At 38.0% G+C, this 15,139-nt stretch overlaps 1 protein-coding gene across 1 annotated transcript in view; it reads right to left on the bottom strand.

Moving 5' to 3' along the window:
* Window positions 1–15,139, bottom strand: part of GALNT12 (polypeptide N-acetylgalactosaminyltransferase 12) — a 46,461-nt gene that overhangs the window by 9,661 nt on the left and 21,661 nt on the right. Inside the window, exons 6-8 of the mRNA XM_030265822.4 lie at window positions 10,729–10,905; window positions 8,051–8,182; window positions 744–857 (exon numbers count right to left, since the gene is read on the bottom strand). Of these exons, the coding sequence (XP_030121682.4) occupies window positions 744–857; window positions 8,051–8,182; window positions 10,729–10,905 (423 nt within the window). The remainder of the gene's footprint in view (window positions 1–743; window positions 858–8,050; window positions 8,183–10,728; window positions 10,906–15,139) is intronic.

The following is a 15,139-nucleotide window of genomic DNA, read 5'->3' as shown; positions in this document are numbered from 1 at the left end:
ATCAAACTTCAGTGGAAGATGATCACTCAAAACTATGCAAAAACAGCCATTCTAGCTTAGTACACAGTGCCCCACAACACTTTTACCATGGCATTATGCAGAGAAGCTTATAGGTATCAAAACTAACAATTGCTGCACACAGTTTCAGTCAACATGGAGTAAGAAAACAGCATTTTCAGCCTCAGAAGTTAAAAACAAGACAGCAAGAATGACAGTGTTAAAGAGAACCCATGTTCTCCTGGAACGTGAAGCCCAAGCAAGGAGGACATTTCTGTAGAAGCACATGTTTTAGACATGTGGTCTAAAACCTCTTGGGTAGTTAGACAAGCACCATGAGGAAGAGACTTGATGACAGACTCAGGTGGAACTAGGTGAGGTTTCCAGTGTTATTAAGATTAAGGGCTTTTGAGGCATGGACAGACAAAAGCTGAGAGGGGTTTTGGAGATGAGTGAACACTGGCCTATGAGCACTGTAGCTGCACTGATGTGCTATTACCCACTGCTAATGACCTCTGTGGAAAGGAATAAAGGTATGGGCTGGGTAGACACATCCTCAGAATGAAGAAAATCTGATCTGAAGATACATCAAAATAAAAAGCATTTAGTGCAAAAATCAAAACTCGAACTAAGATCACCTTACTGTGGCAACACATTCTCTAAACCCTATTGCAATGACTTTACCATACTTCCTTACATTACAACCCTAAGTGTTAGTGAAAATGAAAATAAAACATTATTATTACCTGATTTTGTCCCATGCCATGGCATGGGTAGAGTATGACCCTCTGTCCAGTTATTTGATGTTCATTTGTAGGGTTATAATCAAAGCAGAAGTTTTCCATTCCTCTATTCTTCAGCTAAACAAAACAAAAGAATATTTTAAAATATTAGTCCAAAGTAAGGAACATATTCTGTAGTCTCTCTACACCCATCCTTCTGGGCTCTGAGATCCATTCCAAAGCTAGTGCAAAGCAACTGGAATAGATCAAAGGGATGCAATGGTAACATCTCTCAGACTAATATCAAATAAAACTGGACCATCTTGCCTTTGAGCATTGAAGCAGCCAGACATGATGGCTTCCCCTAGGAATGACACTGTGTTCCAATGTATTTGCAAAGGAAGTGGGTAGAAACTATGAAAAAGTGTGTTGAAACCCAACAAGCCAGCAACTCATGAAGAACAAAAGAGTCTGCCACGTCTTTTCCCCCCAGGATCTACTTGTTCAGTCTTTTCTTATGAAAAGATGACTACATACTTTTCTCAGTTTGTCAAATGGGAAATGTTAAGAGAATTTGTTCTCAAAAGGACTCCAGTACCCTCTTGAGGCAGAACAAGCAGACAGATTTTAGGATCAGGAATCTTGAAAGTGGGCAAAATATATCTTTGGAAAGAGACATAGGTGTGATATTAAATGCTTTTTACTCATGTTGCTGATCTCTGACAGAAGAGGTGCATAACTTCTAGATAAAATTTAAAATATTAAGTTAACTAATTTTAAAAATAGGCTAGTTAACAAGGATTTGTATATAGTATTCAGGAGGCAAAAGTAACTGAAAAAAAATTTAAATAATCACATAACCACTGATTCCTGGTATTAGCCACATAACCAAATTTGAAAACACACAGAGCAGAATTGGTTCTGTAAACAAGAAGCTGAATGCCCCTGGTACTGAGTGTAATTATGTCACAGACAAAAAGAATACGCAGAGTAAGTCTCAGAAGAGTTAGTTCAGCAAGGTGTAATTTCACTGCTCTTCCCTAGTCATGGTAATCATATCCTGAGTTCTTAATGTGGAAAATGAGTGGACACATAGGGATTGCAGGCGGCTAAAACTAAACAAACAAGACAAACCCTGCAGGGCCTAAACCCACCACAGAGCAAACCACACAAGCTGGAAAATTAAATGTGTTCTACATATGTTTGCTTTGCCAGCTCCTACTTTTAGTGCTACCCAACACTTTCTTTCCACTGCTTTGTGCTCACTCCCACATTAGACCACTGCAACCTTTCTTGAACAGTCAAAAGAAAATATTTTGTTTACCTTCCTAATAGGAGACAAGACTTACACTTAGAAAAACAGGAAAGAGAAGTGTCTCACACAGACTATTTTTAACACTGCCACGGAACTACATAAACCAAATAAGCTTCTCATGTTTCTACATTCTACATCAGGAAATATCAACTTAAAAGTCATAACCACTTAAAATGGTAATTTTATCTCTACAATTGCTGTTGTCATCAGCTGTCTTCAGGACCAGAGGGTCTCCCATTAGTAGGTTTAATAACATATGACTCTGCCTGACTGTCTACTGGCTCCAAGGGCAGCAAACCCTTATCCATGGTACCCTTCCAGGCAACCCGGTGACTTCACTAGTGATCTTTGTCATCAGGCCCTGGCAGAATGCTCAAGTGTGAGCTCCCTTTTGGGAAATTTTAAACAATCTGTTTGAAAATGCCCTGCACCACCAGAACTACAGTAACTCTCGTATGCATGTTACTCAATGCCCAAATACACATAGCAAAAAGATGTGTAAAAGCTTACTAAACTTTGGCTTCATTTCAGATGGTTTGAAAATGAGGCTGTGCTCCAGGATATTACCATATAGGTTTTCTCCTTTTTCTCTTTCATGAACAAATGCTTGTGACACATGCCGACATCTTCCTATACGTACATGGTCCATATGGTTCACCTGGTTCTTTTATTTTGTCAGACATTGGTAGATATGCCCATACTTCATCAGGAAGCCCAACAGGTATTCAAGACCTAATTAGTGGGAATAGTATATTCTAAGCTTTTAAATTACTAGATCTGAAATGACACAGAAAATTTTGAAAATCTGACTGCAGCACCATTTATTAAAAAAAACCCCAAAAAACAACAATAAAAAAACCATAAACCTACCCTCTATTCCAAGGCAAAAAAAAAAAAAAGTATGAGAGAATTTGTGAAATATTTTTCTCTTGTTAAATGAGAATATACAGTTTAAGTACTTTTATGTGCAAGAGTGCAAGAGCTCTATCAAAACAGTGATCATCCACTCATTTCTGAAGCTATGTTTATTCCCTCATCCACCATAAACAAGCCATGCAACAAGAACAAAATTTTCTCTGTGACTTACCTTAGTTCTTTTGCAGAATGCTGCATTAGAGAAACAGAAGCAAGAAAAAATGTTGATCACCTTGCCATTGAAACGAATCGTTCAGCTCTAAAAACAATGTACCCATGCAGGACAATTGGCAGTGTTTTTTTACAGCATTTGCCTACTATTGAAACATTGCTGGTGTCACTGTACGTGCCATTTAGTTACTATTGTTTGGAGGCTGAGATAGGCAATAAACACCAGCTACCAAGATATTCACCACAGACCTTACCCTTATATTTAAATCTATTGTTTCCTAATATCTGGACACTTGCATATAACTACACAATACAGATGGCATTCTATTAACAATCCTTAGATTTGATGAAGTCCGTTGTAAACAAACAATCAATAACAGATTTTTGGCATTAAAACTTCATTACGTTAGTTGATAAGTATGGCCAGTGGAGCACTGGCAAACTCTCTCTACATCCACAAAATAGATCAGAATCCTCTTTATTCTGCCAGTGGCAGTGGTGCTGATCTATTAGTGATATGGACAGATGATACTGTGGGAAGCAGTAAGATATGAATTTGCAGCAAGCCAAACAGCTTCACTAGTACTGATCAAACATCAGCTTTTACCTCAAAAGTAATAAAAGCAGTCACAGGGAATTATTCTACTGAGTGAATGCCATTTTCATATCACCTGTTAGCTTCTTAAGGGCAATACTGAAAAGGGCATACAACACTGATGACTAAAACCCTCTGACGGAAGGTGACACACCTTTCTTAGATTCATTGGCTCACCCCAGCAAGACCAAATCTCCCTGGGAAGTTTAAAAAAATACAAGCATGTGGGTTCAGGCAATGGTGTGTTCACTACCAAACACTTTAATTTCTTCCACTTCCTTTTAAAAAGCCTCTCCCTACCTTTCAGAGGCTGTACAGCCAACCAAAGTGGTGCATATTTTCCTGTGATGGGCATAAGGTCTCTAGGTCTAGTCAGTCCTAAAGCTGGCTACAAAGTTGAACCTCAAGTGGCAGTCCTACCAATTGGTTTATAATGCAGTTTTAGAGGTATACCCTAGAGAAGGGACCCTGACACCTCTGAGAACTTGAAGCACGAGACATACAATAATCTTTGATTACATAACTTAAACCCCATAGCTCTCTTCTTCTGCAAACCTGTCCATATATATCATGTGTTCTTTAGATAATTTAAATAATGGTCTCTTTCATGTTGCAGCAAAACAAAATTCTTAATAGTTTTAAAGGCATAGTTTAAAATCTTCCTTCCATTTTTTTTTCAAAATTATGCCTAGTCTAAATTAAAAGAAAATTATGACTGAGCACTTGAAAATGAAGATGAGATCGACTTGGAGGAAAATGGGGAAGGAAGGTGTCAAAAGAAAAATGCAAATTTTTGATTTCCCAACTGACTCAGTCAGTGACAAACACCATTACAGACAGAAGGCAGAAAGAGAGACCAGATAGAAAGTCACAACAAAAGACATCTATCAGCTAAGTTGTTTTATATTCAGCTGAAAGAAGAATCAGCTAGAAACTGAGACGAAAAAAGAAAAAGTTATCATGTCAGAACATAGTGTGGTTATTGTAAATGCAGGCGAACCCAATGGAAAGAAATGACAATGTCTGACTCGATTCAGAAGGCTGAATTATTTCTTTATTATAACTATGCCAAAATACATCAATATACTATATAAAAGGAAGATACTAAAACTACATACTACTTTCTCTGACTCTAACACAACTCATGACCCTCTCTCGAGAGTCCAGACAGGTGGATTGGATTGGCCATCAGGCTCAAGCAATCCTCACCAGAATCCAATCAAGCACTCAATCTGGGTAAACAATTCTCCAAACACATTCCACATAGGAAAAAACAACTAGCAGAAATAGAAATTGTTTTCTCTTTCATTTCTCTCTGTGCACCTCTATGAAAAATCCTGAGAGGGAGAGAAATGTGCTTGCCACGTACGGTCTCACCGCCAAGTGATCAAACTTACAGAAAATTAGAGTAAAATCCTGATTTTTGTGTCATCACTGTTTTTTAAAAGCAATCTTGACGTCAAATTTAAAGACAAATTCACTGACTCACCATAATTTTTATCATCAGATATGCACCTCAATGCCAGACATACTTAATACGTACCTCAGAAGAGAGAAGAGCCCTGACTACTCCCTTGTTTTGCAACTCTGCCTTTCCACAGTCACTGATAACATGGAAAGATCACACAACCCCTCTATTTTCATCTGGCTGCAGAATGCAGCAATGTCACCACACTAATACTGAGCACTAGCTGGCTCAAAGCTCTTCCTGCAGACACCCACACCATCCCTTTCCATGGCAGTGAGGATTTGTAAGCTGACCAAGTCTCTGCTGTCTAGGTGGGCAACCTGTGCGGAGCTCTGGGGCTCAAGTCTCGTTACAATTTCACACCTACTTACTAGTAGGTACTCTGTCATAAGTGCATGCTCAAGGATAGCCAAATCAGAGTCTGTGCCAGAAAAAGAGACATCAGTGTGTTACACAAAAACCTAAAAGGTATTATCAGCCTTTCCAGAAGTGCTGACATCATATTATTTTAACCCGCTGAGTGCCTTTTAGCTTCACTTCCTCCTGCCCCACAAATAAATTACTCAAGTCAGAAGGCTCATGTCCCACAAAGTTCCAAAGCTGCTTCCAAAGAAGCCCAAGGAGAAGCAAGAAGATATTTCTCTCTTTTATAGGTCTCAGGCAGTTTGCAGGAATGCAATCATATCTCAGGCAAAAAGATTCATAATTCAGTATGTTTAAGTAAAGTTTGAGTCAGCTAACTTTTTAGATTAGCAAGGGTAGTATGGATATTTTTATCTATGTATCAAGAAAAAAAATGTAGTGTAAGAAGCTGCTTGTCAGTGCACAGCATTGAATGCTGCTCAATAATTCTTTACTCCATTTGAATAATACATGGCTGACTTATAGGTAATCTTAGAAATATTTTCAACTTCAGTACATAAGTAAAAAGATTTTTCAGGGAGATAAAAATCTCCATATTCCCTTGTATTCTCTTTGAACAATTAAATAACCTCTAACTAAGCTGAGCTGTTATCAAAGCTGACACTTTTAAATACAGTATTTTTGTGAACCAGAAAAGCCCTACACAGCTGAGGCGGGAGTAAAGAACACCATCAGTGATTCATTGAAGCTAGCAGATGGGACTCAATATCCACAAATCAGCTGAATCAGTAGGTGTCGTTTCTGTACTCTCAATTTCTCAGAGTACAACCATATTTCCATCATATTTAAAATTCTTCCTCCCCCCCAAAAATGGTGTCTTCTCATTATGCTCACAACTAGATGACAGCATTTATGAATTGTTTGTAGAGAAATATATAGAGCACACCTAAATTACACTTTAGATACTTCAAGCAGCTCTGAACGAGTTATTTCTAGGTACTCTCAGCTCCTTGCCTGAAGATGGCAATTAAATTATAAAAGAAACTGCACAAATCCCTTCTCTTCACTATCACTGGCAGCAGTCTAACCCTTTATTTTGGAGGGAGCAGGATGAAGGTGGAGGGAAGGATAAAATTCCTGAAATGCTACTGGAAGGTAAGCCTTACAATACCTTACTGCTTCAACTGTCTCAGACCTTGTCAGTAGCAATCCAGCAGAAAAGAGCAAAAACAAAACCAGTGTTGTATCAGGGTTTGTTCAAGGTACTGGATAATGGTTGGTAACACCTTTCACGCCAGTGATCACACAGAGATACCACCTCTCCTGCAAGCTCCAAGACAAATGGAGGAGGGTGGCAATTATCCCAGAGGCTCCTAAGGGCTTTTCTGACAACTGCTGCCCTCCCCATGGGAACTCCCACAGCTCCCCAGGGGAAACCATGGCATTTCCACATTAGGATCTTTTTCATTCAATAAGTTACAAAGCTATTAGGGCAGATTGCGGGGAGACTTGTTTCCTGAATATTTTGTATGTCCATAGAGATCAGATTTTTCTTCTTTTCCTGAAGGAAATTCAGCAGAGGTTGAGTGACTTGGGGAAGGGCAGATGGCAGCAAGACAATGGCTGGATGTGATGATGCAGTGTGGGAATGCAGCTTAGCTGAATCTGCAGAGTGATTGAGTTACCAGCAAAAGTACTTTTAAGTCAGTGCAGCATTTTGTAATTAGGAAGGTATTTGATACATCTTTGCCTGGTGGAAAGGTGCAGTTTTGTGTTCCTAACATGCAGTAGGTATCTGGTGATTTTTCAGAGGAAACAGCTATTTGCTGCATCATCTCTGCCTTCATCCCTTCCAGATGAGATTACAGTAATGTAATATACACAGAGCTATAGTTTATATATTTATTTGTAAGCTGCAAAAAGCAAAAAGAGCTGTCAAGCCTCAAAAGAGAAGAGGCTCCTGATATTATTGAACTCATTGCCTGTGCCCTTGCTGGTCTAAAGTGATCTCCGGATTAAAAATTAACATGTTGGTTTAATATACAGAATCCCCTATGATCCAGAAGCACTTAGCACCAGCTCTCTTTTCCATCATCAGAACATCATAGTTTTCATCAGATAAAATGTGTGAACAAATGTGTCAGAGCACATTCTTTTTCTTTTCAATTCAACAAGTAAAATAAAACACTTTACTGTTTGTTTTTTTTTGTTACGCAATGTTTCAAGAAATAAAAATCTCATCTGTTGCTGCCTTTAACAGTCCCAAGATGTCACTTAGGAGGAGTAATTCACAGCAACATTACCTGTTCTCCTACTCTGTCACAGAACTCCGTCATAAACAGCGTTCCCCTTAAATAAAGATTCTGATACATTTTAAAGCCTACCAGTTTTAACTAAATTCTACCAAAATCCCAGACTGATTTAGGCACACAAACACTTTCACACTGACTTAGTAGGAGAGCTCAGAGAACTGCAAGTAGGCCTCCTTCTCAGCAGCCACGTACCATTCCAAAGAATCCTGGTCTGTCCTCGGGTACGTGAAGTTCTGGATACACGTTCTCCAAGAACCATTTGAAGTCCTTACATTTCAGCTTCTCTCGTAGAAGTCTCCTTTCTGTCACATCTCCATATGGTTCCTAAAAAAAAAAAAAAAAAAAAAAAAGAAAGGAAAGAAAGAAAGAAAAAAAATATTTAAAAAAATCCAGAACAGATGCTTTCTTTTAAATTATCTGTATACATTATTAGGAACCGTATGCTACACTGATGAGTAGGACTTCTAGCCAGGAAAAATCACCATGTTTGGGTGCTGGATTTGATTTCATTACCCTTACATTTGTTAAATGCTGACAAAAAAGAATTGGAACTGTGCAAGTAAAACTTTAAAATATTCTGGAAGACAGTTTGTCTAAGAAAACTCCCTGAATCTGCAAGTGAGGAAGCCCTTGAATACAGATTGCTGAAGACTGGGAAGGCGTATTGGAAAATGAGACTTCCTTTAGATAGATAATTGAAAATCTCCAAAGCAGTGAATGAATTTTTAGGATTTTAAATTTTACCACTATCCATTTGAAAATTACCTGTACAGTTTTACACTTAAGTGATGAAATTTGTAAAATCTGCTAATGCATCCTTTGAACTTCACCATTTTGTGGGGTGGGGACTATGAAATCTTAAACCTCCAGAGAAAATCTTTCATTGCAGACTTTTCTGTGTCTATGGATTGGAGCAGAGTCCACATCTTCTTATGTCTGTCTTCAAAAACCTATCTTCATATTGACTAGGGATTTCAGATAATCAGGCATGAGAGAGAATTTGCAGCCCCCAGATTTTTACAGGTCACTGGATGCAGTCTTTCATCAAACCACAAATGTAGTTGCAGTTCTCAAAACTGTGGAAATACCACTGAAAACACAAAGCAGATGTAAAACTGAGGCAGAGGTGCCTGTTTGAATAAACAAACAGCATGACATATTAGCTCTGGGGTTTGAACATTAATCTTGAAGTGAAACTTCATGGAACCAATTTTTGCAGCCATAGCATCAATCATTGTCCTGTTATGCTATGGAACTGAATATTTGGGCTTGATGAAGTAAAAAGGTCTGAACTCAACTGCTGCAACAAGTGGTGCACAGAGCATTATGGAAACCAAAGCTCATTGGCAGCAGCTTTGAAATGGGGAAAAATAACCCTCATGAGTTTCAGCTTATAGCCACTGTGTTACAATAAGCCAATACATGACATTCCCAGTACCAACACACAAATATCCTTTAAAGTTAAAGCTCTGTCATTACAGATATAAGATGCCCAGCACTTTACAAGAAAAATTGTAAGCATTTATTGGTCTTTTTGTGTATGACAAGCTAAAATCAGCCTGGTGTTGCCTATAGGTGAATCCCATATTTCCCTCCAAATCAGACTCCGATAATAAAACCTAAATGGCTTTTATGACATTAAAGTAAACCAATTGTTACAAATGTGTGGACTATAATGATCTAATTACCCAATTTAATCCAAACAAACCCAAGATGAAAGCTAACCAAATTCATCTTCTCCAGCATCCTCCAGTGTATCTTTTAAAAGCCTCATGTTTTCAAGGGCAGTTTTCCCCTGCTGCATCCATTGGGGTCAGCCAGTCAAATGAGTGGGGGGCTCCCTGTGCCCTACACTGCTCCCTCAGGTCTGATCCAGTGCACCAGAGGCTGATGCCCAGCAGCCCATCCCAGGCACAAAACCAAAAAGGCAGTGTTTAGAAAACTTTTCATGCAAAGAGATCATGCTGGGGAGATCTCCAGAAGCAAGCAACAGAAGCCAATTATTTCTTTGGGGCCTGAATTTCAGACCTTGTGACAGAGGTTCACTTAATTCATTTCTAGACACTGTGAAAACGTTCAGTGTTACTGTTTTCCAGCCTTCGGGCCCCTCACAATTAATATGTCCAAGTTATGAATTTGCACACTGCTTTACTGTTTTGACATACTCAATTTTTACAGTAATAATCTCCTGAAAAATTCTGCAACCAGTGATCATGTATTTTCATTTCAAGGAAAATAAAAACATCAACTTAAAAGAACCTCCAAAACTGAGAGAGCTGATACTTGAAATATTTTATTAGGAACATTTTCATCTGAGTTGCCATGACCAATTTTAATTAATTTAATTTTTTCAATATTAATTTTTGTTTCCATTTGTTGTTTTGGTTTTTTTTTTTTTTAAACTGAACATGGTGCAGCAGTAAATCAAACAGAAAAATCTATTTTGCTTTACATCAATCCAAAGTTTTACAATTTTATTACCATGCTGTTTACCTGAAGGTCTACTGTCCACTGAAACTCATTGATTTGCATTCATTAATTGCGAATTCTTATTAAGAATCCTGTATCATCCATTTAACAGAAGTGCACATTTTAGGCTAAACAACTCCTCCTTGCTTTGATTACCCCACATCACATTATTCTTTCATTTATTCACTTATTGTTGACATAGATTGGAACATCTTGTACTCTTGCAGAATTTTAAATTTTTTCCAAAGAATTAAAAATTATACACTTATTCTATGTCTGGGAAAAAGTTTCATAAGGAATAAGAAATAAACTTAAAAAGCACTTCATGTTAAATATTAGCTTAGTTAGTAGGTTGAAAACAAATTCTACTGAAATTCCAGGAACAATGGAGTTGAACTCACCAGGCGAGCGTGTGGGTTTCGGTGGTAATAAAGTTGTTTATATTCATCCATCCACACTTCAGCTGCACGCACACTGTTCGCCAAAGCTTTGGCCCGCGAGTATGGAGCTTGTTTGGGGAAAACATGACCTACATGAGAGCAAGGATGGATCTCAAGACTTCCTCCACACTGCCATATCTGAGCAAAGAATTGACAGTGTGTATCATTAATTTTGTCTTTTGCAAGCTCAAGGATATAGTAACAGTAAGCCTGTGTAAGAATAACACCGTCTCAAGAATACCACACCATACTACAAGTAACACATACAATAATTTTGTGTCTTATTTGATGACTAAACTTGATAAAATTACATCCTTGTTGCTCTTAGTAATTTGCTCTGAGATCACAAGGGGATAATCACTCTCTGATTTTATCTGGAGTGCAATATTCCTTTCTGTTTTATTTTCTCATGATAAGTTGTGGTTTATCATGTAGGTTATGCAGGCATTGTTAAAAAAAAAAAAAAGAAAAAATAAGTATGTTTCTTTTCCAAATTAACCACGTAAATAGCTATCTCGATAACTAATTCTTATCAGAATTCTATAGATCTATATATCATCTATATATTCTACTGGAAAGCTGACTTGACAACACAGGTAAGCTTCCCATTTGTACATTCACCAATCTAGAAGGGAGGCATAGGTACCTGGAGATAAAATCCCACTAACCTTTTCCATTGGAAAGCTTGGAAAGGTACCCCAGACCCAACACATGAAAAGAAAAAGCAAAGTACTTCTAGAACTTATGGTGGTCCAACCAACAACAATGAAACAACCTCCCCTATCTAATCCAATATTCCTGCTTGATGCCAAGGAAGTACTTGCACCCAAATGTGGAATTGGCAGATCCCTGCAAACTGTCACTCTGCCCTTGTGCTCATGCTCCTGCTTCTCTGGCTCCCTAGGTTGGGAAATGTACAGCCCACGAGATAAAGTCCAGAAACAACCATCAAGTGGATCCATTAGCCTCAGCACTCTGTACACATTTTTGTAATTACATTATTCTCTGAAAACCAAGGAGTTTTGGCTGTTCATCTACACAGCCACTTTCCCATCACCCATTCTGATTCAAGTTTGATTACTTGAAAGGAAAGCACAGCTAGGCATTTCCTATTCGATATTGTGTGTGACCACACTATGGCAGATGCCCGGTTTCTGAAGGGTGCCTGAAACAAGGTTTCTGAAATTTAGCCAGATGGGAGGAAGGCCAGATATATTGCTGTACTTGAACTAACTTAAGGCTGTCACCAATGGCTCCAATAGACTCTCATAAAAGATTTAGAATTCTCCTCATGTATTCAACCATGCATAAGTGGCAGTTCATCATTCCTTTGTAAAAGGAAGACAAAGGAAATTAGCTGGGATAGGCTTAAAGGGTAGAGGTTTGCTCCCTGACAACCTTCTTGTATAAGACATACATTTTTAATTACATGCTATTCAAATGAATACAACAGGAGTGAAAGATATGAGGCAGCAAATAAAAGCTCTGCTGCTAACTGCCAAAAGATCAGTGGTGGGACTTTTCCAGCCTCTCTCTCTGGGAGCTTTAGGGATCTAAAAAGATAAAGGTTTTCAGCTCACAGAAGACAGAACTTGGTTGTGGACTGCTAACTTTTAGGGGTTTTTTTAAAGTTACTTAGAATTTCTCTAAAATGTCTACATTTGGAAATCGATGAGTTTCATCTCCATTGATTTGGTTTTGGATAACAACATCAGACTTTATACATGGCACAATACTGTATTTAATTACCGAAGTGTAAGCACTCTAATACATATGTTTACTTTTAAAACAGAGTTTCTTTAAAGATACAGGTAATTCATTAATCAGCTATAGGGAGTACTGGATAATTATTACTTTCTGGATTTAAAATTTTAATTTCTTGTTTGTCATGTGAGGTTTCTCTCTTCTTTTTTGCTACTTTTCAGGAACGCAGTATATTTGTCATTTGAACAAAGATGATCAAAGAATTATACAAAAATTCTAGAATTCTGTACTGATCTTTTAAACAATTTGCATATTTTCTTAGGTAAGTTACTCTACAGCCATTTTGAAAGCTGCTATGAAACCAACTATCCACTTTCACCTTACAGCCACCTTTTTTGAGATTTATTTAAAACCAGTATATTTCATAATTATTATTTCTATGTTCAAGATTATTTTTTAAAGCTGCAATTTACCATTCAAGGTTTGTCAACAAATATTAAAAGCCATAAGTTTAGTTAAAAAATGTTATTAGTTAAAATTATTAGTTAAAAAATGTCCAATGTTATATTCCACATAATAATTATTAATTCATCTTTATTTATCTACTTTTAAATAAGATATTAGGAACAGATGATAAAGACCACTGAAATAAAAATGTAGTTAAGAAGGAAGCACATACTTCAGCTCTTCTATGGTAAAGTCTGATTTCAAAGGAATGAAACAAACTGACCATACCTCTGTTAAATTGATGACAAAAAGAGAATTCCATAACAGCTGAATTTTTAATAATTAAAGCTCTCTAAAAAATAACTGTAGGTTGCTAAGCAATGCTCATTAAATTCTAAGTATTTCATAAAAAACAGTACAAAAATTATCTTGTCATCCTATTACAGAAGAAAATTGAATATACTTCAGCTAAACAACTCCTCAAAAGGTTTATTTCCCTTTCATTTTAATGGAAAAATTATGACCTCTATATAAAATCAGGTACAAATGAACAGCCACAAAATAAAGCGAGGATTTTAATCGTGAAACTAAAGTTGATTACTAAATGCTAAGTGGCTCTGCAGAAGATTCTCCATAAAACTAGTTCAACCCTCACTAACAGAAAAGCACATAAGGTTTCATGCATATTTTGCAACCTCATGTGTATGTAGATCTGTTTTTTTACTAGGTCTGGCTAACTCACAGCTCTCATTATAAAAGCACACATTTTTCCTCCACCTCAAAAAGAAAACAAGGTGACATTCCTTTTTTCACTTTCACTTTCATCTTGATGCATGCAGGCTATAGGCATATTTTCTTTTGTTTTCAGAGACAGATGGTGGCATTATGAAAACCTACAGAAAATATTCAGAATCTCACCTTGGGATTACTGTCCCTGCCAGGGTCTCTGGACAATTGACCTTGTGCTGGGTCAATGAATACGAAAGAATAAAAGCTTTGACATCTCATTCTAATGTTTTAAGACTATCTGGAAGAAATAAAAAACATAGAAAGGATACTACATCCTAAAAAAAGGGCAAAATGTGGAAAAACCCTATGTTTCTGCTGCTCTCTCTGCCACAGTTTTTTTCTTGACAGCTTGTGGCTAAGCCCCCAGTGTGGTGCTCATGCACAGCCTGCCAGAAGTTGGGTGGGTGGAGAGGCACCCCAGACACACAGACTCACCCTAGCTGCTCTCAATTCAAGACAGAGTTCCAGATCCAGACAAAAAGAAACAATACAAAAATACTGGGAAACGACCGCAGGTGTTGTGAGGCGTATCCCCCAGGCTCATGGGCAGTAACGTTTCTGAGAAGAAAGGCCTTTTGGCACATGGTAGGCTGAAGGACAGAACATCGACATATTAAGCCTTGGTCAGAAACAAACTTACATTGCAGCACCACTTGTGGGACCCAGAGCAGAGAGGGGACAGAAGCTGCAACCAGGCTCCCTTTGCTCTGAGTACAAAAGGGAGAAGATGAAAGAGCATGTTTTGAATCCCTCAGAAAGAGGGTTTCAATGCCCATTATGCCCATGAAGTGAAATTTTATCCAGCCAAATAGCATTAAGCAATCCAAAATCAAGGTACATTGACTCGATTCTGCATTCAGCACGTAGCCTCCATCTCTCTTAGTCATCATGCTTTTAGTGAAAGCTTTGTCCTTGTTGCACCTCTCAAAACCACAGAGAATTTCTTCAGCTCAGAATAATCGAAGTGCAAGAAAGAGGAGGCTTGAGGACAAGTCTTTTCATGTCATTGGGAGAGAGTGGTGTTTTCAGAGATGAGAGCAACAATAAATTAATTTACAGTGGTTTTGAGTAGTTCTGCTCCTAATTTTCAGGTCTGACAGGTTTAGAAAACACAAGGAGAACAACACTAACAATGATTTATCCTTTCCGACCTCCTGGAACACTGCAGGCAGCCAAAAGAACAGAGTTAAACAACATCGTACCACTCTGCTCTGTTCCACAAAAATCCTCTCCACACAGAGCACAAGTACAAGGGCTCCAAATCAAACAGAGCAAAGCATGTTGCGTACAAATACCCAGATGCTACTGGCAATCTGCACTGGGAAAATTGGCATGGCCAGGCATATTTCTTGGCCATTGCACAGCCTGTTCTGTTAAATCATTTGTCTCCCAGGAGTTGCTGGATCCACCTGCACCTACATGCTGGCTTAGA

Source organism: Taeniopygia guttata, chromosome 2 (assembly GCF_048771995.1).
Source record: "Taeniopygia guttata chromosome 2, bTaeGut7.mat, whole genome shotgun sequence".
Classification (NCBI taxonomy): domain Eukaryota; kingdom Metazoa; phylum Chordata; class Aves; order Passeriformes; family Estrildidae; genus Taeniopygia; species Taeniopygia guttata.
The sequence above is the reverse complement of the archived record's forward strand: the minus strand, read 5'-3'. Positions and strand labels throughout refer to the sequence as shown.